General features: G+C 43.0%; 2 protein-coding genes across 8 annotated transcripts in view; one reads left to right on the top strand and one right to left on the bottom strand.

The window, feature by feature from the left end:
* The window catches only part of HDAC11 (Histone deacetylase 11), a 47,859-nt gene extending 27,729 nt beyond the window's left edge, over window positions 1-20,130 (bottom strand). For 2 of the 3 annotated variants that reach the window (XM_065455519.2, XM_065455521.2), the window contains exons 1-4: window positions 19,984-20,129; window positions 14,881-15,110; window positions 9,139-9,239; window positions 7,369-7,485 (exon numbers count right to left, since the gene is read on the bottom strand). In XM_065455519.2, the coding sequence (XP_065311591.1) occupies window positions 7,369-7,485; window positions 9,139-9,239; window positions 14,881-15,070 (408 nt within the window). In that variant the 5' untranslated portion in view covers window positions 15,071-15,110; window positions 19,984-20,129. Of the gene's footprint in view, window positions 1-7,368; window positions 7,486-9,138; window positions 9,240-14,880; window positions 15,111-19,983 lie in introns of all 3 variants that reach the window. The other variant, XM_065455520.2, reaches the window with a different exon arrangement.
* LOC135921201 (uncharacterized) overlaps window positions 19,771-23,210 on the top strand; it is a 58,046-nt gene continuing 54,606 nt past the window's right edge. The window contains exons 1-2 of one of the 5 annotated variants that reach the window (XM_065455518.2): window positions 19,771-19,909; window positions 21,325-21,995. In XM_065455518.2, the coding sequence (XP_065311590.1) occupies window positions 21,339-21,995 (657 nt within the window). In that variant the 5' untranslated portion in view covers window positions 19,771-19,909; window positions 21,325-21,338. Of the gene's footprint in view, window positions 19,910-20,155; window positions 20,294-20,333; window positions 20,476-20,526; window positions 20,570-21,324; window positions 21,996-23,210 lie in introns of those variants that run through there. The other 4 variants (XM_065455515.2, XM_065455517.1, XM_065455514.1 and 1 more) reach the window with 4 other exon arrangements.

Raw genomic sequence — 23,210 nt, 5'->3', positions numbered from 1 at the left:
TATGAGGGAGCTATTAACGAAAGGATACCGACTAAAGAACGACATTATTATTAGTTTGGTATTGTAAGGTATCCCTTCGAAAACTGATGTGCATTTAAATGGTGCAAAAAATTCGCAGTTCCGCCGGAAAGGCGAAGCACCGATTGCGATGGCAAATTAGTGGAGGATAGCTGTGCAAAGTAAGGATAGCAGCTTTATCGGTCGTATAAACTTGTAAACATTTGCTTACTAACTGAATTAACAATAACAGAATGCGTAAGCATGACTGAACAAGGACGTAGAAACAGACACATGGAGACGGTGCTGTCTTTGTGTGTCTGCTTCTTTCTATGTCCTTGTTCAGTCATGCTTACACATTCAATCATGGATTCAAGCCAACTAGTCCGTCAACATTTTTAAACTAAATTAACGAGCATGGTGTCATGTGCGCACAGGCAAACATGAACACACAATGCTTGATGACAGCGGAAACTGCCTGTGAAAACGCTGGAGTTAGGAATCGTGGCAGGAGCTGCGAGCCAATTGATCTCCGTGCACCTGTCGCTTCGACGCATACGAAACATAGAAAGCACAGCTCATATGGAGCTACCAGCACTAAATGCACTCTGCCAACATGACAGATTACTCTGAAGATGAGGCCCACATGGGCGTGCACTCTAGCCACATCGCAGACCACTTTGAAGAAACACGAGCGCCAGCAACGCGTCCCTATGGCGTACGCCAAAGGCATCTACTACGGCGTCCACGATTCGCGTGGCCAACGCCACAGTAGACAACGCGGTTGTGTCCACTCTGTATGGAGCAGCAGGCAAGGAGGACATCAAGGCACTGTAGCAGCTGCCGGAGAAAGACGCCCCTCCTCCCTCGCCTTGCCTCACCTCCTGCCTCGCGCACCACAGGAGAGGGCACGCACCTGGATTGCTTTCCTCACTCACACACGAGATTCAACCACATTCGCCAGTTCACCCTCTCACGCTTTCACACATACGGTCCTCACGATGATGGCGATGGCAGAAATCCACCTGGAGCGTCCATATAATTGCTATAGCAATAAAAGATCGGTTAATAGCAAGCAAAATTGAGGGAAATGTTTCCTGTTTTGAATTTTGCGCATGAACCACAACGCCGAAGATGTCCTCAATTTCAACATGCTGTATTTACTTCATTCTAGTGCACACATATGTTCCTGAAGAATTCACTGAACTATGATATGCATGCTAGAGTCGAGCATGAAACCAAAACTGTAATATGTGTTGTCAGGATCCCATGCCATAATCCAGTATGCAGGGCATTTAAAAAATGCAAGATGTCAAAAGCCATGCACTAAACTGAACATGACATGTTCTACACAGTAGACAATGATAAGGAGGCCTTGGACAACGATGATGAGCGATGCTCGGTCAACTGTGTCTTGGATGTAATAAACTTTCTCTTGCCAACTAAGAAGAAATTGCTATTCTTCTCTCTAAAAAAAAATCTGGTGAGGCAACAATCAAGGGCACTGCATCTTATATTGCTGCATATGGGTGTCAGTGCAGCTGAGCACACATGCGCATGCGTGTCCTATTTTGGAGGTGATCTGCAGCAAGTGCAAACGTTCGGCGAGCCGAGATGGCCATGGCTTTATGTGCACTGTCTTTCCACATGTTTAGTGTTGGAGGTCACATAATCTCGAGTTTCGGACGGAGACACACTGAAGCAAAAGGCAGACACAAAGCACTTGCTTCCCTCTGCCTGCAATCTTATGTGATAATGTCGTCCCACAGCGGGCAACACTATCAGCTGTGGTGGCTGAGTGGATGTGAAAGCTTTGCCGGATTCACTTCGTACTGCCAAAGTGAAGCGATCTTCGACACAGCATGAAACCATAGCTTTATTCATCGACTCTCAAGTTCCACAAAATGAAATCTCCTAATCACTGAAATTCGCTCTTTTCTGATTGCTCGATAGCTTGGAAAGTTGTACAGCTCCTTTCATGCAAGAAAAATCAGTCTGCAACATGGCATAACAGGTTGAATTTCAATATAATGAAATTTCTATTTAGTGAAGCAAAGTGCCAATTATACAAACTTCTTTACATTGAGGTTTAAATGTATAAAGAACAACAGTTTTTGAAGTCCGCAGTGTGAAAGACTGATGCAAACGGAGACTTGTACGAATGTATTTGGTTCTGGAGAACCCCAGCTGTGGTGTAGAGCATCCCATTTCCAAACAAACACATGGAGGAAGTCACTTATACACAATATTTAACAGCCATCAAGTAAGCATGTCTCAATATAGGCAGCCTACGAATTCGCCAAACAAATCTTTTATTTGGTCAATCTCCCAATGTTTGCATTCCTCCGAAATGATGCGGGATGCTGGAGTATTGCCCTTAGCTCCTTGAACGAGCATTACACTCTACTACACGCATCTACAATCCGAGAGTCACTTCTCCCATCTGCTGAAATGTGTTTTCTGTGCAGCCCAACCACGCCCATGAAGGGGCATGTTCCACAGCACTAACAAAAACCAGACTGAGCAAACACAGAGAGAGGAGGAAATGTGCTTCTAGAAATATACATCAGCACACAGGAGGCAAAGCCTGCTCTGCGTTCGCCAACTTCGTGTTACTGTGCACGTCTGAGTGGAAAGAGTGGAGAATTTTCAGGTACGTCAGTGACATGGCAGGACAGAAATGCGGAAATATACCAGTACGTCAGTGACACTGAAATGGTTAAGGAATGCTTTGGGGGAGAATGGTAAGTAAAATAGCAATTTATTTTTGCCGAGGTCCCGGGACTGAAACCATGAAAGTGGGGTTGGTCTCAGGATTCATATTAAGTGGACATGCCCTGAGCACGGCAAGGCTTAGGCAGTCGACTTCCGTTAGACGAGTTCTGATAGGACCAACGAAATTGGTCAAATTACTTGAACGCCTCTGCAAATCAATTGCATTGAATGACTTTGCAACAATCGCAAACAGGATCGCAAACCACTTCCCTGAAAGGAATTTGTCCTGCAACACATGCAATTCTTGTAAATGCCAAGGACACCTGACGTGACTGCTGGCTAGTTTAGCACTTAAAATAACTTTTGAACTTTGAACTGCAAATACTTTTTGAATTGGCTTTTCTAATCAAAATATGAAAGCAGCATGTTGTCGTCGCTGCAGTCCCATGCCAGAACTTGTTCTGTTGGCACCTTGTGATGATGAGAGGCACGGCACAGCAATAAATATGTATAGCGAATGTGTCGGTGAACGGAAGTTCAATGTATGCATCATACATTAGTAAACTTTCGCATGGGATTTTACAGCTGTTAGATGTAGACAACTTGACATATCCGAATGTGATATATCCAGGATAGACTGTACATCTGTTTCAGTGTATCTACTTTTTTATTTTATTTTTAGTATTTATGCAAGCACACCTGTATTTATTAATAAATAATGCCTATTTACCTAGAGTAAATATTTTTTTGTCCCTTTATGCCCACATGAAAATGGGCTCTGAATTTCCAGCTGGAAATGGTCTTTCCAGCCAGGTTTCCAACTGGAATTAGCCCTTCCAGCTGGAAATTTTCCAGAGCCAGCTGGAAATAGCTGGAAATGGCACTTTCCAGCTGGAAGTGGAATCCACCTCAGCTGGTCTTCCAGCTGGAAGCAGCACTTCCAGCTGGAAGTTTTCCAGCTCCAGCTGGAAACAACCGGATACAGCATTTTTCAGCTGGAAACAGCGCTTCCAGCTGGAAACAACTGGGTAGAGCCTTTTCCAGCTGGAAGTAGAATCTACCGACTGGAAAGTGGCAGGCGTAGAATAGCGGGATGCTTCCCACTTGCATTAAGACATTTTTTTATATCTGCAACATGCCCATATTTAGTCCTAGGTGGTGTACGTTTGTATCGGAACGAAAGCTTTACTCTTGCAGCGGCAAAAGTTTTGTTTTTCTTCGTTTGTGTTGTGACAGCAATTGTAATTAATTGCATGAACTGCATGGAAATGCTCATCACTCAGGGTACCTTTGATCGCGATCGGGCCTGATCCGGATCGATTCCAATCAAAAGTGCCCTGTGTAATCGAGTTCCCCAAAAAAGAACATATCACCAGGAAAACCGCCACTTTTATTGAACCTTACTTGTAGCAGACAAAAGCGACGCGCTCCTGATCGACACTGTTATCTTGCTACACTGCCGACGTCGTCTAGCGAGGAGCTTGCCCGATTGGTCATGATGAGCCGTTGCACAAATGGCTAGTGTTTACAGCATAGCAATTCCTTCCCTGGCTACCAAAAAAAGAGCCCTAACATGTGGCACTTTCAGCAGTTATCAGGCTGCAGTGACCGCTGCTCCTATCTTTTCCTTCCTGCACAACGCCGCTACAATCGCCGCCATTTTTGTTGAATGCTTAGGAGCTTTAGTCTCGTATCTTGTCTTGATGTGCTCTTTTGACACTAATAATAAAATAATAGGCTGGTATTGCAATATTAGTAGTTGGCAGAGAAGCTCGGATTTTATTCGAAGCAAACAGCAGCATTACAGATGCAGGCCGAATATATAAAATATGACGACGCCACAGTGCCGCCAGTTTCGTACAGCACATGGCGGCCACTGTCACACAGCCGGGCAGTAAGACAACGTGAGACTCTCGCGTGTGCGTTAGTGATTGATGAACAAGTTTTTATGAGGAACCTGCATGATCTTGCACATGAAGTAATTCTTTTTAAACAGTTTCTTCTCTGGACGGCGTTACAAGTACAGGCAAGCGGGTGTCAACGGTTTTTATTGCTGTAATTTGTGGTGTTGTGGATTCACCAGTGCGGATCGAACAGCGTGCACCGTTTTCCCCAGCCCTGATTCTACCATATCGAGGTAATTATTTCACTTGTTTATGTTTTTAACGTAATTAATCTTCATTTTTATCCTGAAAGTTGGCACGCTCGAGCATGATATCATAGGTCCGTGCTGTACGTGATGTTCGTATGCAAGGTGATCATCTTTGTTTTACGGAATTTGTAGAATTCACCTGTGGCAGATAGCATAATTAATGTCGCTGAGCTGAATTATTCGAAGAGGTACACGATTATCAGCACGCAAAATCGCAACAAATCTTCAACTAATTATCAAAAATTGACAAATGAACTTCTTAACAATTACCTTGCTGTATACATTGCAATTAACGAGTTGTAGCCTGTGAGTTTGCAAAATGCATCCACTTTAAATGAATTTCCAGAATTGCGCCAGTTTCGAGATATTATTTTTGCAAAGTGTGAGACGAAATAAATAGGCGTTCAAATTACTTTTGTGCTCCAATGCATAAAAGAGTGTTTTGATAAAAAAGTAAGTAAATCAACAGTGCACATTTACGGCGAATTTGATGACACATATTTTCAACTGGTGTCATTCCGGAAGTTAAGTCCAAGTGGATACGCCTGGCAATCTCATCGGCTACAATTCGTAGATTGCTATATGTGCCGTAATGTAATAAATTAGGAAGTTGTTTCATTCTTTACAATTAGTTGAATATGTGTTTCGATTTTTCGTGCAAGTAATCTCCACCTCTCTGAAGGGTCCAGCTCAAGCACTAGAATTATGGTATCTTCAACAGGTGATTTTTAAAAATTGTATAAAAACTAAAAATTATCCTGTATATGCAAAGTGCTTGCCAGTTTGCGTAAGCCCCTTTTGTCTCCAATAGTCCACTTGGAAATAGTGCCATGCAATGTTTGTGCCCAATGTTGCACATACACCTATGAAATACTAGTGTGTATGTGTCAATCTGCGCAACACAATATAAGCACAATTATGGCGTGCTTTCTCTGCAAGTGCGTGTTTGCAAACAGGCATTTAAATTGGTGCAAAACAACGATAACATAAAAAGACTGGCCCTGAAGCTCCTGCGTTATTCAGAAGATAAATGCTTCTTGGGAGGCTGTTGAGTTACATCACACGCCTAGTTCAAAATACAAGTGAGCTCATTTGAACTCCATTTAGACTAAAGCTACAGTCAACGGTGCTAAGCAATTTAACAATCACTGCATCGCTTCTGCAGCTCAGGTTGAGAGCCTTGCGAGAGCTCAGGTTGAGGCCTAGCGCCACATAAACTGTAGAAGGGGCTGTGATGAAGGTACACTATGGTACTGTCCAAAAGCTGTTGATACAATCCATCTGATTTTGGTAAAGGTCACTGTTTACTAGAACTGAGTGGATTAAAGTCATGATTGTTTTAAATTTCACTCACTGTGTTTGAATGTCTTTCAGATGGTGTACAAGGAGATGCGCAAGTGTATTCCACATCTTGAGGGAGATGCAAGATATGCTTCCGCGATCCTTGCTGCAGGTGTTCAAATAAATGATTTAAAGTTCCAGCACTGTGCTGCGTCGGCTGTGTGTATTTTCACTGGACCGGCTGGTCCTGCGGCCAATTACATTAGCAACTAACTGCGACTTGCGACAGCGAGCTAAGATCCATGCGAGCTCTGGCCAGTTTGTATCCTGCTTTATGCGAACTTACACCCTGGGATTTCACTTGGGCATGACTCTACACCAAAGCGGCTGGTCAATGTTTTAAAGCTGGAAATGTAGTAGGAACATTTTCTGGCTCCAGCTGGAACCACTGAGCCTTCCAGCTGGTAGATTCTTCCATTTCCAGCTGGAATGTCTACTGGTCGCAGCTGGGAATACAGCAGATTCTAGCTGTAAATTATGTGGTTTCCAGATGGAATCTGCACGCTTTCCAGCTGGGAATTATGTGGTTTCCAGCTGGAAATCATATGGTTTCCAGCTGGAATCTGCATGCTTTCCAGCTGGGAATAAAATTCTGTCCAGCTGGAAATTGCGTCGCTTCCAGCTGGAATTTTCCCAGCTGGGAAACATTTCCGGTTTCATAATCCAGCTGGGAATGGAAATTATTTTCACCTGGGTGGTCACTCCTAAAAAATTGTGGTAAATGTTTTTCAAAATAGGTCAGCTTGAAGATTTTAAATCTGCAATAAAAAAAATTGACTCTGTGTAGTGTTGCATTTGGCACAAAAAATTTACCCTCAAAGGGTTAATGCGCGTGTGTTCAAAGAACCTTGTCTTTCTTTCTCAGCTTTCTATTCCCCCCTTCTCCTTCCCTTGAGCAGGGTAGCAACCTTGACACTATTCTGCTTAACCTCCATACACTTCCCTCTTCACATTCATCCTGAAAACATCCCGCATTTCAATCACAATGTCTGTAAGATGCCGAAACATCAGTTTCTCATTCCATAGCCATCAACAAAGTTTCCAGTTGCGACAACGCTGACAGGTAGTGTTAACAAAATGTTTAACAGCTTCTATGAGATGCATGACACTATTCAGGATGTACAGTCATGCTAGATGGGCGGGTAGTGGGGCACCATACGGACCAGAACAGTGCCAGCAGTCTGGAAGCGAAAGGGCTTGAGCACCCGTCTCTGAACCACGCAGTTGGGAAGCATGGCCATGAAAGGCACCTCCGTCACCGTGGCAACGTATGCACTCCACTGCACACCAAACAGAAAAGGCTGCATAACACATTGGCAAACTTTCTTTTTTGATGTTGTGAGTTGTTCTTCCCTCCTGCAAGCAATAAATGGTAGAGCGTTGCTAATATGTTCCTTAGTGATGTATTTCCCCGATTATAGTGCTGCTAAGGCCTAGTCTCCATGACAATACATGTAATGTGTTCCCAGCTACCACATTCTACGCAAAAGTGTTAATTCGGGCTAGTTCGTCTGTCATACTGGGACACTAAATAGCGCCAAAAATACAACAGTGTTGTTCTTATGTCGGTCCTTGTCTCTTTAGCTCCGTTTTGTATGGCAGCAGGTTCCATTTATTGCTTCCCATGGAAAAGATGTTTATTTCCCCAATAAAATTGCATGCCTACTGGGTTTTAACTTTTGCTTGGATGTGGATGGCGTAAATGGCTTAGTTGTCTCAAGGAGTGGACACTCATAATTTTGGCAGATCGCCCAAAGTCTGTGAACAAGTGGGCCTGGCATTATATTGATTACATTGCATTACACTGCATCAGGCATTACTACATTCAATTTTGAGGCACTCTATGCTGTATTCCATTCAATGAAGTTTAATGGGTGTAAGTTATTTTAAAACGTAAGATTAACCCCTTTCTTGCCGTGGACAAGCTGGGTTCATCCACTTGCTTCTGGTAAAAGCAGCCAAGGATGAGCTCAGCCCATCATGGTACTTTTTATTTTCTTACAGTCTCATGGACGAGCTGGTTTCGTCTCAGTGGTTTATCTTTCTGGTAGATGGCAGCACACAATCAGGCAGTACAAGCAGGAGCAAATTTATTCTTGCTGATGATGGCAACTATGGTGTCTCAAAATAGTTTGGCCATTTTTGGTCAGGTTTGGGGTTATTAGCATGGCACGCAAGGAGTCAAGCAAAAGTGCAAAGATACTGCACTTAAAATTAAGATGCCACTCACACTACGTGGTAAAATAAAATGAAAAAAAAGAAATGCACAAGGGAAATCAGCACTGAACCTGAAATAGTAACAGCCCCGAGTACTCAATAAAGAAGTCAAAGGGAGGGAAAGAGAAACATTTATCTCTAGTAATGTTAGACCTACACACATGACTGGGAAATGCTTTATGCTCTTGGGTCACACCAAAATATCAAGCTGCATTTATCTCATCAGTGACACAGCTGAAAGGAAGAACTTTTTTCATGTTCCCAAGATAAACCAACCAAAGATTTATTTTTTGAAGCATGGGAAAGCAGAATATAGCACATAAGCACATGTGAACAAAAACATAAAAAGTGCTAGAAATATCTGTCAATATGCCTAAAATGGACTGACAAAAACATCATCAGAAACGGTGAAGCACATGAATGCCATTCCACACAAAAATCTATGAACGCTTTCTCACTGGAACCGTATACTGAGGGCTACATAACTCAGATTGTCCACTTTCTCTTTACATGACATGCTTCACTGTTTCCTTCATCAATTATTCAACATTGGCATAACGTATCACCCATGTCAGCATACCAATTATATGTGCTAAGAGATTACCTTAAGCTGGACTGAGTTCAGTCAGAGACACTTCAATGAAATCACAACGCATTACCTTAACTGCTAGTATCGTACACTTTCACAGGTCATTATTAGAAGTGCAGGCACTGACTTTAAGCTTGCTGATGTAGGAGGGTGTGTGCACGACCAACAGCTCCTCGTCAGTCGCCTCATGAGGCTGGTAAAAGTTGCCATCTGTCAAAAGACCAGCACCTGCACAAAATATTTGTTCAACATTTGTTTACTATTCGTAACTCAGTCTGTCATAAAGATTTACAGACCTTACAAGCACCTTTTCTTAACATTCTGGCATGCAAGATTTGCCTCTCGTATACATGGAGGTCAAACAATCTTTAATCCTTGAATAGAAATAGAAGCAATGAATGTGAATATGAATGTATGAATATAAATAGGCGCAAGTTGGCCTTAAATGCCAAGTGCAACGAAACTTCACTTGGCTAAACAGGTTTCAAGTGAGTAGCACGTACCAATGAACCAATCTTAGCACAGCTGCCAAGGTGGCAATTGTGCAATTATTTTATTAGAAGCCTCTAAAGAGCACTTAAGTAGATGACACATGCACCTTGTGGTTAGCAGCTGTGACTAAGTCCCAGCACGTCACCTCAGAGAGTTTTCAGTGTGCCGTGGGTTGCAGCAGCTGCTACCTGATCTCAGAGGTCATGCCAAAGAGCCACCCATTCCAAGTCATGTGTGACTTCTGGTGTGCAGTAATGATGGTGTTTCTTTTTGACAGCAAAGCTGTTAGCCTGTAGTTGGTCGGAAGTTCTTGATCCGCGCTCCCCAAAGGAGAAACGGCAGCTGGAAAAGGGCTCTTTTGAGTTTCCACATAAGAGAATTATGTTTCCTCGTATATTCAAATTACAATCAGATGCTATCATGTCTATAGGTTGTGTGTAAGTCATACTTAACAAATTTTCTGACATTTTACTTTGAAAAATAGAATTATTTCAATAATGTACTTGCGCCAGGTGGAGAGCCTACTAGAACGAGGATTGGTGCCGTGATTGTGACTCAGTGTTCGTATAGTATCTGGTTGAAATAAACTTTTTCTAAGCACTCTGTCCTTGATGCATGGGCGCTCTGCCCTTTGCATCAGTTGCAGAGCCTGTGCTGTGACCGTAATCAACATTAAGGTAAACAGTGTTAAAAAAGCTACAGTGATGTTTCACTTCGTGAACATGGATTACGCGTATGGATGCTGCGAACATGGAACGCAGTGTTGATGCACATATGAAAAGGGCACGAATGTGGTCGAACACGCTACATTGATCTCGACGGTGTGATGCCTTGTGATGGTGGTGTTTGCGTAATGTCGGCAGCAGCTTCTCTGTACATCCAATTTCAAAGGGTGTAATAGAGGCGGAATTCCCCTCCAGTTTCAGGATCAAGAACGGCTAGTTTTGCTAGCTTTTCACAATGTTTTTACTCATATTTCAAACCTAATATTTTGCACGGAGGCTCCTCTCTATGTATGCTACCTTAAACAAAGCTTCTTGCATGGTCCAAAGTTTTGTTGCAGTCAGCCTTTATCTACCAAAGAGCCAAAGCGCCTTGCCAGCCACAATATGCAGCCAGATCACAAGTATGTAAGCCATCAAACAGATGCACAGAGTTAAACCTTTTCTGGAAATTTAACACTCCTGTTCTGAGTGAAAATACAGAAGCATGAAAATTTCACCAATCGGTCATACTTCATAACAGACTGAAATCAGCACTTTAGCTATGACATGTGATGTTGTTTTTATGTAGCATAATGCTGTGCAGAAAATGATAAGAGGCAATAAAAGAACATTCAACATTCATACCATATTCATAACTTACTGTCCATCCTCGTCGACGTTGGCTTTCGTCTTTTTCAACATTACACCAGAAACGAAGAGACAAAAAAAATTGTGGTGCAACATAAAGCTTGGTGCACAAAGCAGTAAGGTATACCAAGCATTCATTCAATTTGTGGCTGCTAGTTTATGAGAAAATGTAGACCTTGCATCAGACTTACTGTTGCACTATCCTGAACAAAGAATGAATGCCTGTAGTATGAAGGAGTACTGACAGATATTGCTGAAGTTGGAAGAATTCTACCAAGTGCTTCTTATATATATATTGATCCCACTTTGCAATTACAAAACATTGCAAGTATTTTAATTTTGCACTAAAGTCAGTCTCAAAATGCTGGACTGACTTCATTGACACTACTAAGCTATCCTGACAGAGCAAAGCTTGCCGACTTCGTGTAGCAATAAGGTTTATAAGTACGCTAATTTCACTCATAAAAAACTTAACATAGATTAGAGTCACACTTGACTCACTACTCATGAGGGATGTTCTATCTTTAAAGTGAAGCTTTCCTTGCAAACCTCTTTTGGACTTTGCTGACTGCAACTGCTGGTATCTACCCAAATAAAGCCCATGTTTGCAAAAGCATGTGCACGTGCCGGTTTCCATTACACAAAAGATGTAGGGATGAAATGGGTGAATAACCGTCAACATTATCACTGTCTTCTGCATCGTATTTCTCTCTGCATGCTGCTCTCCTGAGCAAATTTCACTCTAACGGAAATGAAACATCATCTACATCCTCATGACTGCCCTGAATCTGTATCTCAGCGTGTACTCGCATGAATGGCTGCTTACATTATAGCATAGCTCAAGTGTGAAATGTGCATAAACATACACATTGCTCACCAGAGTAGCAGTTTGGGAACTTTGGCAATCCATAAGGAAGTTAAAGAAATGCGCATGTGGAAATGGACGAAAAAGGCACACACACACACAGGTGTTATATATATATATATAATGTTATGGTACAACTAGGAGTGGTGCCAGGTCAGAAAATTTGACATGTGGAGATAGAATCAGTTTCGACAGCCACTTTGTTTGCGCATTGTTGTCTCTCTTGTAAATATAGTAAATACACCTTGTATGTGACTTCTGCAACAAAACAAATTGGTGAGAGGTGCGGGGTGCCCAAGAGAAACAACAATGGTGCTCTGCAGTGATCGTCCCCTCGGTCTGGACAATATGATGGATGAATCAGGACCCGGCATAGCGCTGTTCATATAATGCCTACAACCCCGATGGTTGGGCTAGCTCAGCCGCGAAATCCTGGATCATTCTGCAGCACCAACCACCTCGACATGGAAGACTGGATCACCACGCATGAGCGTGTAAGTGCCCACAACAAATGGGATCCAATGATTACGTTGGCTAACTTGTTTTGTACCTGCAAGGCACGGCAAAGGTGTGGTGTGACAACCAGGAAGAAAAGCTTAATGACTGGGACACATGAAAACAGAAGCTGAGGGACTTGTTTGGCTGTCCCGCCGTGCGGAAGAGCCAAACTAAGAAAGACCTAGCGACCCATGCCCAGACATACACAGAATCATACTTCTCTTACATCCAGGACATGCTGGCTCTGTGCTCCTACTTGTACGGCCGCACATTTTCCATGGTTGCCAATCACCACCCCGCCTTGTGCTGGACCTCATAACTTATAGACCCCACTGGACGAGTGGATAGATGGGCGCTACGGCTCCAAGAATATTCATTTCCTCTTTTATACAAGTTAGGCTGTTCGGCTGACAAGGACGCAGACAGCCTCTCCCGTCATCCTGCCGACCACCTTTAATATTACGTGCATGACACCGACTCTTACGTCCTATCCATTTCTGATCTGCACGACGTCGGCACTGAACAACAAGATGACTGCTTACGTGTTCTCATCGATCGTCTCAACTCTGGACATTCGAAGCCCATGCTGCGCATAGTACCTGTATTTGTGTATTATGTGCTTTTTTCATCTGTGTCTGGTTTGTACTTCTTTAACATTTTCATAAACATTGAAGCTTATGCCCTGAAGGACCAGAATTTTCACTTGTTGTACCACGCCATCTCCAGACATCCGTTCTTGAGCCGTTGCATGAAGCCCCCACTGCAGTCCATCCTCGGTGTTTCGCGTACTTACGACCGCGTACGGCGCCGTTTCTACTGGCCAGGCCTGTACTGCTCTGTACACCACTACGTTGCAGCCTGTGTGCCCTGTCAGCGCTGTAAAAAACCTGCTGTGCTGCCCGCTGGACGCCTTCGCCCCATCAATGTGCCCTCAGAACTATTCTTTCGCATCAGTCTGGATCTTCTCGGCCCTTTCTTGACATCGAAATCTGGCAATAAGTGGGTCATCGTCGTGACTGATTATGCGACCTGGTACATGATCACGCCAGCTTTGCGCACAAGTTGTGACAGTGAGGTGGCAGATTTCCTTTTACATGACGCCATCCTTCATCACGTTGCACCACGGCAGCTCCTTACTGATCACGACTGCACCTTCTTGTCCAGAGCAGTTGAAGACCTACATCGCTCCTGTTTTGTTGAGCACAAGCTTTCCATTGCCCAACACCTGCAGACAAACAGACTGACGGAGCGGCTCAATCACATGTTGACAGAAATGCTCTCTATGTACATTATTGACAATCACAGTGATTGGGACAGCATGTTACCCTTGGTGAACTTCGCCTATAATTCATCCCGTCACAAGACCGCTGACTTTTCACCCTTTTACCTTCTGTTCAGCTGCCACCCTTCTTTGCCCTTTGACACACTGCTTCCTTCCTCGACGAACACTCCCATTGAATATGCCCAAGACGTCTTCGCCCGGGCTCACGCAGCATGCCAGATTGCCAGATCATGGCTCACTGAGTCTCATGGCGCGCAGAAGATCTGGTTTGACAGTAGACATCGAGTTGTTTGATTTCTTCCTTAATTCGTTGTCCTCCAATGGTCACCACGTTGCCACGTCGGCTTGTCTGAAAAGCTGCTGCTGCGCTACACAGGGCCCTACACAATAGTGCATCAGCTTGACGATGTGAACTATGAGATACTCCCCTGGACTCGCATGTCCCCATGGACGTTGTGCATGTGTCCCGGCTGAAGCCTTACTTTGCCACAAGTTCACCTCCTATATATTTAGCACCAAGACAGCACTTTTTCAAGCGGGGTTATGTTGCAGCGCAACCAAGAGTGGCGCCAGTCAGAAAAAGGCGATTTGACATGTGGAGGTGGAATCAGTCATGACAGCCATCTTGTTTGTGCAGCATTGTCTCTCTTCTTCATATGTGACGTCTGCAACTATATATATATATATATATTTGTGTGTGTGTGTGTGTGTGTGTGTGTGTGTGTGTGTGTGTGTGTGTGTGATGTCACGGGAAGGAGGAAGTGGGCATCTATTCACAGATGGCTTTTAATGGCCGAGCCCACAAGCGTAGAGCAGCGATAATACTAAACTCTTCTTCGTCGTCTCCAAGGCCACCATAAGCATCCTATTCTTCCCACATTACCGACTGTGACATCATCATATATATATACATACATATATATATATATATATATATATATATATATATATATATATATATAGTACCTGTATTTGTGTATTATGTGCCTTTTTCATCTGTGTCCGGTTGTGTTTTAACGTTTTCATAAACATTGCACAATATTAAAATTGTGACCTGTGCATTGCATGAACTACTGAATAAGATTGCATGTTGCATGGGATGATAATAAAGGCGAGTGTACACATCACATTTAGAAAACATGATTTTGAGGCACTATAAAGACATGCATGAGGGAGAAATACACACATATACAACTTCCCCAAGAAGAAGTTTTATTAAGATCACATTTAGTTTTATATATAATGTTTAATTAACCACTTCACAAAAGCTTTGCTTCAAATAGATTCTGACAAGTGCATTGATAATTACATATTTGTTAACTTTTATGCTTACGTTTGATTTATTCATGATGTTACATCATACATGTGCAGGATACTCACGCCTGAGTGCAGTGAACACCTTGCCCCATTTTCCTGCGTCAAAGGGGTGCACCTTCTCCAGGCCATAGAAGGAGATGTTGTAAGCATCACTGTACACGATGGGCAGCTGGTCGTGCTCGCCGTAGCCTTCAGGATGGTACTCCGTGCCCCCCGGGCTTTGCTGCGAAGAAGTCTGGGAGGAGCTGCGCATTGCCACTTGGCCAGACCCACAATCCAGCCGCTGTAGCTTCCTGCGTTAGGAGACACAGCAGAGTTAAATTGCAGAGCTCTCACTAATCACAACTCTTTTGGCATAGTGAGATATATAAGAAATGTTGTACGGTCATAAGTGATACAAATTTGATGGTTTGTGCACATCACCTTCCCTGTGTTCTGCACTGTGGTGAAACTCGCATAATAAGCTTTAGGACACAAACGGCATCACACATCTTATTTTTCAGCTTCGACCAACATTCAGTGATATCAGACTGCTAATTTCTGGGCAGCCATTTTCTTACTTTGTTTTGTGTGATGAATGCTTATTAACCTTTAAAAAACACTGCTAATTTGTGCTCTTGTATGCCACCTGCTTTTCTTCCTGTTGATTATAGTTATGTTTTTCTGGCAAGGGCTACGTCACAGAACACACTCAAAGGTCTGGAACTTCCTCATTATGCAAACACTAGAGCTTAATCATCATCACCAGCAGCAGCAGCTTACTGCTAGCCCACAGGGGGATTACAGAAATTCAAAACAAAATAATGTCAGCACAGAAAGAAGTGAAAACACACTTCGCTCATTCCTGACCATTGCTCCCTGACACTTGTACAAAATTCACGCACCAACCCCACTAAGATTATGAGAACACTGTACCAGTGCCAGCCAGTAACTGCTGTTTTTTTCACCTGTGCATGCGGCAGGCATGAATGGTATTGAGATACCTAAGCTTTCTGATGCAGTCGAACAGTAATTGTGCAATGTGTGATAATTCAAAATTCTGAACGATTCAAACAAATCTCCAGTTTTTGGCTGGCCTGCCACGTTAGAGTGCATCTTGAAGACAAATTCATTCACTCAAACAATCCTTTTGGGTATTTCAATGATTTCATAATTTAAACCTTCCAGAGCATAGTGAGATGGTCAGAAACAGCTGTGATTTATAAACCTCCAGTAGTAAAAATGCACCTATGTTTGATATTCATGCAGCTGTATAGTGACAGACAAACATATACTTGTTTTTGTCAGTGATTGTATTTCACCAGATTGTCACCGATATCGATTTGTAACTTAAAACAAGATGTGCCTACTGTATATGAACGTTTTTTTAATGTTGTTGCTGATTCTATAGCAAAGAGTCTTCTTTGTTCAGATATCTCAAGCAACATGAATAGTGTGAACTGGAGTGCAAACAAAACTAGAACATTTCTTACATAATATTACATGAATCTGTGGTGTCCCATCACTAGCCCAAAACTAGACCCCAGGGAATAAATCAGGCCAGTGTCATACACACTAGCTAACACAGAAACAGAAAGGCACAGTCTAACACGTTCTGACTTCCTGGCATCTGAATTTCAGTTGATTGTCCAGTGCTTAGTAAAATATGGTTGAAAATACCCTATATACTAGTATGAGGGGCACCCTCATGTAAGGGTTGCACCCCCCTTTGGAGGGCAAAATTTAGGGAAAAAATTCAAAATGTGCCAATGGAAAGCGAAGTTAGTTCAGTTGCCATTAGATGACGCTAGCTGCTTTTCCGTCAACGCCACAACACCATTATTTATTTGTGTGGCACATTGTCTCGGCTGTGTTGGCAGTATTTCCAGTCAGATCGGTGACATTCCAGGGGCTCTTCCGGGAGTGACAAAAGCAAAAGCAAAATTGAGTGATAATAAAGAAATGTTTATAACATGTCACTTGTGCCTCTCTTACACTCTGCTACAGTTGCACAAACAGTATGAACCTTTAGCAGGCTGCCATTGGCCTGATTTCTGTAGGGGCTGCAATCAGCCAAGATTCTATAAAAACAAAGTGCAGCGATTACACATATATATGGTAACTACGCATTGTAATGTGTCAATATGTCAGGAGATGCCTGTCTAGAACTTTCAAATCTGTGCAGCCCTAGAGCTTTTGAGTCAAAGACAAGAATGTCCAATGTCTGCAGCATAATTATGTATAGTTAATTTAGTGATAACCATTGGGTGTTATGCAGATACCAATGATTACCACTAACTTAACATTAATACGGGATGTTTTAGGCTCCCACTTCCTGCAGATCATTAATGTTTTTACTCATTGTTACAAGGCTGGTGGTGCTATCGCAGACAGTTATATCAGCTTACACTTGCATTTGACAGGTGCCCAAGCAGCAAACCTCTGTGCATAGTGTTGTCTGCCCTCATGTGTGCTCTCGCTTATGCTATGGTGTGTTTGCTTTTTTCTTTTTTTCATGATTGCACTAGCTAATGCTTTGGCAGCACGTGCCACGGAAGGACTTCTAATTAAGACATCGATGCCACTGGATGAAATCGACAGCATGATGGAATCTCCTTTTCTTCTTCGTTGTCTTGTTGCATTCATCAGTGCTGTTGGATGTACGCGTGCAGCACTTGTTTCTTCAACTTGAAGCAAAATGTCCAACAGCTCTCCATTGCAGTGTGCCGAGAAGAGCATGCATGGAGAAAAGTGTATGCATGAAAACCACCAATGGGTACATGGCGTAGCACTGCTTGCGTGTGCGTCAGACGCAAGCTAGAAGTGAGCTAACTGTGGATTAACCAAGAAATAACCAGTCTACTTCACGAATCATTGGGCCCATGCTGCAGATACAGCCTTATGCAAAAATATATGGACTACTCTGTTCCCTCACTGTATATGATGTTCAGCTGTGTGGTGTGGTTCCTGTGGTGCTCCTAACCATTCAGCCAGCCGGATTGCGAATACAAGAGTTCTTTTCCCCCAGGCTGTTGGAACTTACGGCATACCACAGGAACTCTCTTAAACAGCCTAGCAAACACAGGCAACATAGTATACTTCGTATACTTTTGACAAAGAATGTACATGTACAGATAATCATGTGTTCCAATCTTGACATTTCAAATAATATTTGATTGTATTCTCGTTCTGTAAAGTGTCGTCTCTTCTGCAAAACAGTGCACTGGAACTTTGCCCATGCATGTGCGCCTAAACATTCAGATCGCTTGAACGTTTACAAGAAAATTTTGTTGTTGCTGTCATAGCTGTCATTTCTGTGTTAAGAAAGAGTGAACCTCCATTCCACAAGCCAAGACGTGTAGGCTGAAATGCAGAGACAAGGAAAAGAAGAGCATGAGGAAGAGCGGCAAAGGGTACAACAGCATAAGAGCGGATAGAAACATCTGCCTAAAACCTTTATATCTGTTCCTATGCCTAAAATATGATAGAGTACTTGGTAGAGTACATACATTTTGATAGCCCTAATCAAGACAAGGTTTCCCTAACCCACTTTGAGAAAGATTATAGAACTCCTTGGAATAAACATGTGTGAACCGGACATCAGCAGAGATGTAGGAGATTTTTACCCTATAATATAACTAAATGGATCTTTCAGTGCGTCTTTAAATTGTGTGTTTTGGTGAGTCAGTATAGAATTAAGTAGTCTTGTATATATCTTTTGTGCTAGCCGAGTATACAGGATAATTTTCACTGGGGAACTGGGGTAGCAGCCCATCCAGTTTCTGTATATAATAAAGTTTTTCAACAACTAGTACTTCTACTAAGAGATGTGCACTTGGCCTGCCTCCTCACAATATTTTTGTGTGCTACAGATCTCTTTGCACCTTCATTTTCCTCAAGATCATTTATTCAGGACGTGAGTACTGGCATGTATAGGTTAAACGAAAAAACCAGTCAAAAACACAAAGGACAAGAGGAGAAGTTCACATCACAACGACTTCTTCTGGGCGTCTTTCTAAAAAAAAAAAAAAAACAGTCGTTGTGATGAGAACTTCTCCTCTTGTCCTTTGTGTTTTTGACTGGTTTTTTCGTTCAAGTATGTACCAACTGGCCCAGATTTCAACCCTTCTGCAAAGCATTTCTTCTTCCCTGGGCGTCTTTCTAACCAGTCGTTGTGATGTGAACTTCTCCTCTTGTCCTTTGTGTTTTTGACTGGTTTTTTCGTTCAAGTATATATGTACCAACTGGCTCAGATTTCAACCCTTCTGCTATGTATAGTTTATTCCAGCCCTACCCATCTGTGGTACAAGTATATTGTATGGAACGGATACTATGCAAGAAGGCAAATATGTGCTTCTGAAAGCCATACAAAATTTTGTAAACTTCGTGTGTCATATGCCGGCGCAGGCGCGGAAAGTATATTTTATCCTCAAACGCCTAATAATCATACACGGAAAATTGTTTAGACTAAGAACAAAAATACCTAAGCATCACGGAATAAAAGTATGAATATGTAACATTCATCTAAATGAGACGAATTCATGCAGAGAGACGTTGCGGATCAATTGATGCACACTTAATTCATGCAGCCTCTAATGAGAAACAACACTCATGTCATCGCATTCATCGCACGAATTCGAGGAAAAAAAGGACTCAGCTAAGGGATCTATCGATCCTTTTGTTCCTATAATTAAATTATTTTGCACCGCTTCGCTGATCTTGACAACCGAGCATGCTAATAATAGTGAAAAAACGGAGCCGAGACTGGCGCAGCGCATTACTGGACAAAATTTTTTTTTTAACCTGGCTCCAGTTTTAACGAAAACAATAAGCATGTCACAACTGCCAATGTGCTCAAAAATATAAATTAATAAAATCAGCTAGACGCGCATGTCACAACGTACGCGTGCGCGTCGAACGCAGCTAGAGCGCAAACGGTATGATTTTAGAAGGCGAGTTGCGTTGGCCGGCGACGGTCGGTTGTAAATGACAACTAGACTGACCGAAAGCGGGTAGCACTCCGAAATATTGCATGTATCCTTATTCTAGGACGCAGCCGCGAAGACTCGCTGTACTGGCGCCAAAACCGAAACCACTCCTACCGCGCACGCTGGTGCGTCTCGACACAGCTCGGTTGCTTTCGCGCGAAAACCGCAGGCGATGAGGGATAACCGGGGACAAACTCACGGCTTTCAGACCCGCAGACGGAGCGCTACGCACAGCTGCGACATCGGCTCCCCGATAAGGAAGTCTCGACAGAGCACACGAACACAGCGGCAAGCATTCGTCTTCTGCTGCTATTTGATTGCCGTTTTTATTTGTATCTTAGTTCAGCGTTGCCACTTTACATATGCAGTTTGGAGCTACAGTGTGCATTGTTGTGCAGCTAAAGGTCTAGTTGGATAAATGTTGCTTCATGAAATTGCGCCAGATGAAATGAAACTTTTATGTTGTTTTTAGTAGCCGTATAGACAACTCTTCCTATCAGTTCGGCTAGGTTTGTATGGTTTCCTTCTCAGTTTCATCGGTATTATCATCACGCGTTGCGCATGGCGGTCAGAAGCAACTTTCGTCCAAGTACAGTGTGAAAGTAGTGTAGAAAGGGAGATAATCACGCTTGATCGCGGCAACGCATCTAAAAGTTTGCTTTAGTAGATTTAGTAAGCAACGTGGTTTGCGGTGAGTAGACAATTGAACAATGTAAGCATTCGTGGGACGCCTCGTAACACGCAAAGATGGAGAAGCATGCTTCCTAGTGAAAACCGGAGAGAAAGTAAGGTGCACATGGACAGCGCATGTTTTATGCGTTTTGTGCGAAGCGGACACGGCAGAACACATCTGCATCCTTCCACAAGATACGATTTTATTACATTTATTCGAAAAAGAAAATTACATCTGTTCCCGGTGGTTAGCGAAGGCGGCCGGCCTATGGTAAAGCGAACTTACGAAGGAAGAGCTTTATGAATTTAGCCCCAGAGTGGCGCAAAAGTGACAAGGACGGACTTAAGATACAACACACAGTACTGCGTCCTTGTCATTATAGCGCCGCTCAGATTCCTAGTATATGCAGAATGCTGGGCGGGTTAGTGATTATTTATTGGCCCTTGTGCTTAGTGCCAGCATGACATATATTAGCTTGAATTACTGCCTTACCTCGGTATCCCTTGAACCGCATGTCCACTGTGGTCGTGGTTTGTTGATGCCTACGGCTAAGATCGTGAAATTTGTCGCTTCGAGAATTAATCATGTTTTTATCTCAATACTCGCCACCGCATGCAGATTCACCGAGTGATAACAGATTTCCAGGTGGAAACGACGACATTCTCAGAATGGACTATGCACCACGCTCCTGCTCAAACACCCATCATATTAACGACGATAGATTACGCATTGCAAATTATTTAGAAATTTTACAAATTTGTTTCAGCACAAGTGTCACTTTATTAGATTGCAAAATGGTTAACAAGAAGCTGTTGCCACTGATCGAACCACCCACTCGTTGTAACAAGGGCTGTTTTCCTTTGCCAGCTGCAGGTGGTCAAATGCGGGCGCTAACGCGGCGGAAGATCTCGCAGCAGCGGCGGCGAAGAAAGATGCTCGGTCGGAAACTGATGCCCCGACTCAGGCGAGCTTTGCAAGCCGGTCGGATAGTCAAGCCGTTACGTGACCCACATCCATGGACTGTAACACTGATGGAGTCAAGTGCCGTTGGCACCCTCTCGGTGACATCCAGATCCAGTGGCAGCGTTTCAGCACGTGTAGCAAGGCAGGGCAGCCTGTTCCCGACAGCGAGCGGAGGGGAGTCTCGAGAGAAAACCACCATGGACGGGGATTTCGAAGAAGGCCGGGATGTTTCTGAAGACAGTCAAGAATGGGATGAAGGTTTGTCTCCGCGGAAGAAACTGAAGGAACGGCGCAAGACACCTGCCGCCAAATCAGTTCAGCCTACCTTTGAAGAATACGAATCATCGGAGGGAGGTGGTGACAGTAGTGACAGTGAGAGTGATAGTGAAAACGCCGGTCTGGAGGATGCATCTGGTGATGAGGATTTACCTGGCAGCGGCGACAGCTCCACATCTGATGAAAGCGATAACGCAGATGCGTGCAGTCAGAGGGAAGTGCACAGACTGCTGCTGCAATCGCAAAATTTGCTGCAGGATTGTGAAGATGGCAGTCCAGTTGGTAGCATTGATGAGCAGGTCAGTGCATGTCTGTATGCGAGTGCATTTCGTTTAACTGGATGTCACCATTACCACAAAGATGGGTGTTCCATTTAATACCATAATTTTATCACTCAAGTTTGCACTCTGGGTGCTCTATATTCTGCACAACCACACCATACAAAATCAGACTTTTGCGGGTGCAAAATGCAAACCGAGGATGTTAAGTTTTGGTTTTAGCGGTCGAATGGCAGTCGTAAAGGATCAGAGAACACGGAAACAATTTTGCAGCAATGATGTCTATGACACGATTTCCGCAGATAGATCAAAAAAATTTAAAAAAACATTGTTTGGCATTCAAAACATCGGTCACCATTTTACATTGACTTTATGGGGCAGCCCTAATAATTGAGCTTGTGCAAAATATTGATTGTCGATGCTGGTCAGAAAGCCAGTAAACACATATTTTCCCTTTATTGACTAACAAAGGAACTTCGCATTTATTCTGTGGTGCTCCGCTATGCCAACTAAATGCCACCAAGAATTAAAAAACAAACAAAATGAGGGTATTACACGAAAGGCGTTCACTTTATGTTGATGGGTGTGTTGTTCATGGTTGTCAGTCAGTATTTCTTTTTCATTGTGCACGAAAATGTCTAATTAGCAATGATTTATGAACTTATGTAATCAACAGGATGTCAGTAAAAAAAATGTGGTGGATGTTGAAACAAGGGCGATAACTGGATTTAAAGCAATGTAGGATTGGCATTATCACATCTTATCTAATAAGTGAGGTAAATAATGTTGGCTAATTAAACTTAAATATTAGTTGCTTGTTCACAAACAAAAAATGCCTCTTGACTAGCAGTAACAAAAGCCCATCAATATAACAATGGGTGCTGGTCGCATAAATTCCTTGGTTATTTTTCTTTTCTTGGTCACATTTAGTTGGCACGTCTGGTATGTAACTTAGTAGTGTTATAGTGGTTTCCGAGGAAAGCAAATGGGCCTCCTTTGTAGGGTGTATGACTCTTTTCTTTCTTTCGTGAACTTGCATCCACCTTGTGGGCTTCCCCAGAACTGATTCATCGCAACCTAATAGTGTTCTGCAAAGTCAAATAAAGGGCATCTCTTCTTCATTTATATGTATTTCACTCATGTTGAGCCTCACGTAGGATGCTCCAAAACGCGTATCTTCTGCCGATTCATGTTATGGTGACACAGAGGGAGGAAACATAGAAATTACGTCAACTT

The sequence above is a fragment of the Dermacentor albipictus genome, chromosome 5, assembly GCF_038994185.2.
Source record: "Dermacentor albipictus isolate Rhodes 1998 colony chromosome 5, USDA_Dalb.pri_finalv2, whole genome shotgun sequence".
Classification (NCBI taxonomy): Eukaryota; Metazoa; Arthropoda; class Arachnida; order Ixodida; family Ixodidae; genus Dermacentor; species Dermacentor albipictus.
Note: the sequence above shows the minus strand (reverse complement) of the source record. Positions and strands in the feature narration are given on the sequence as shown.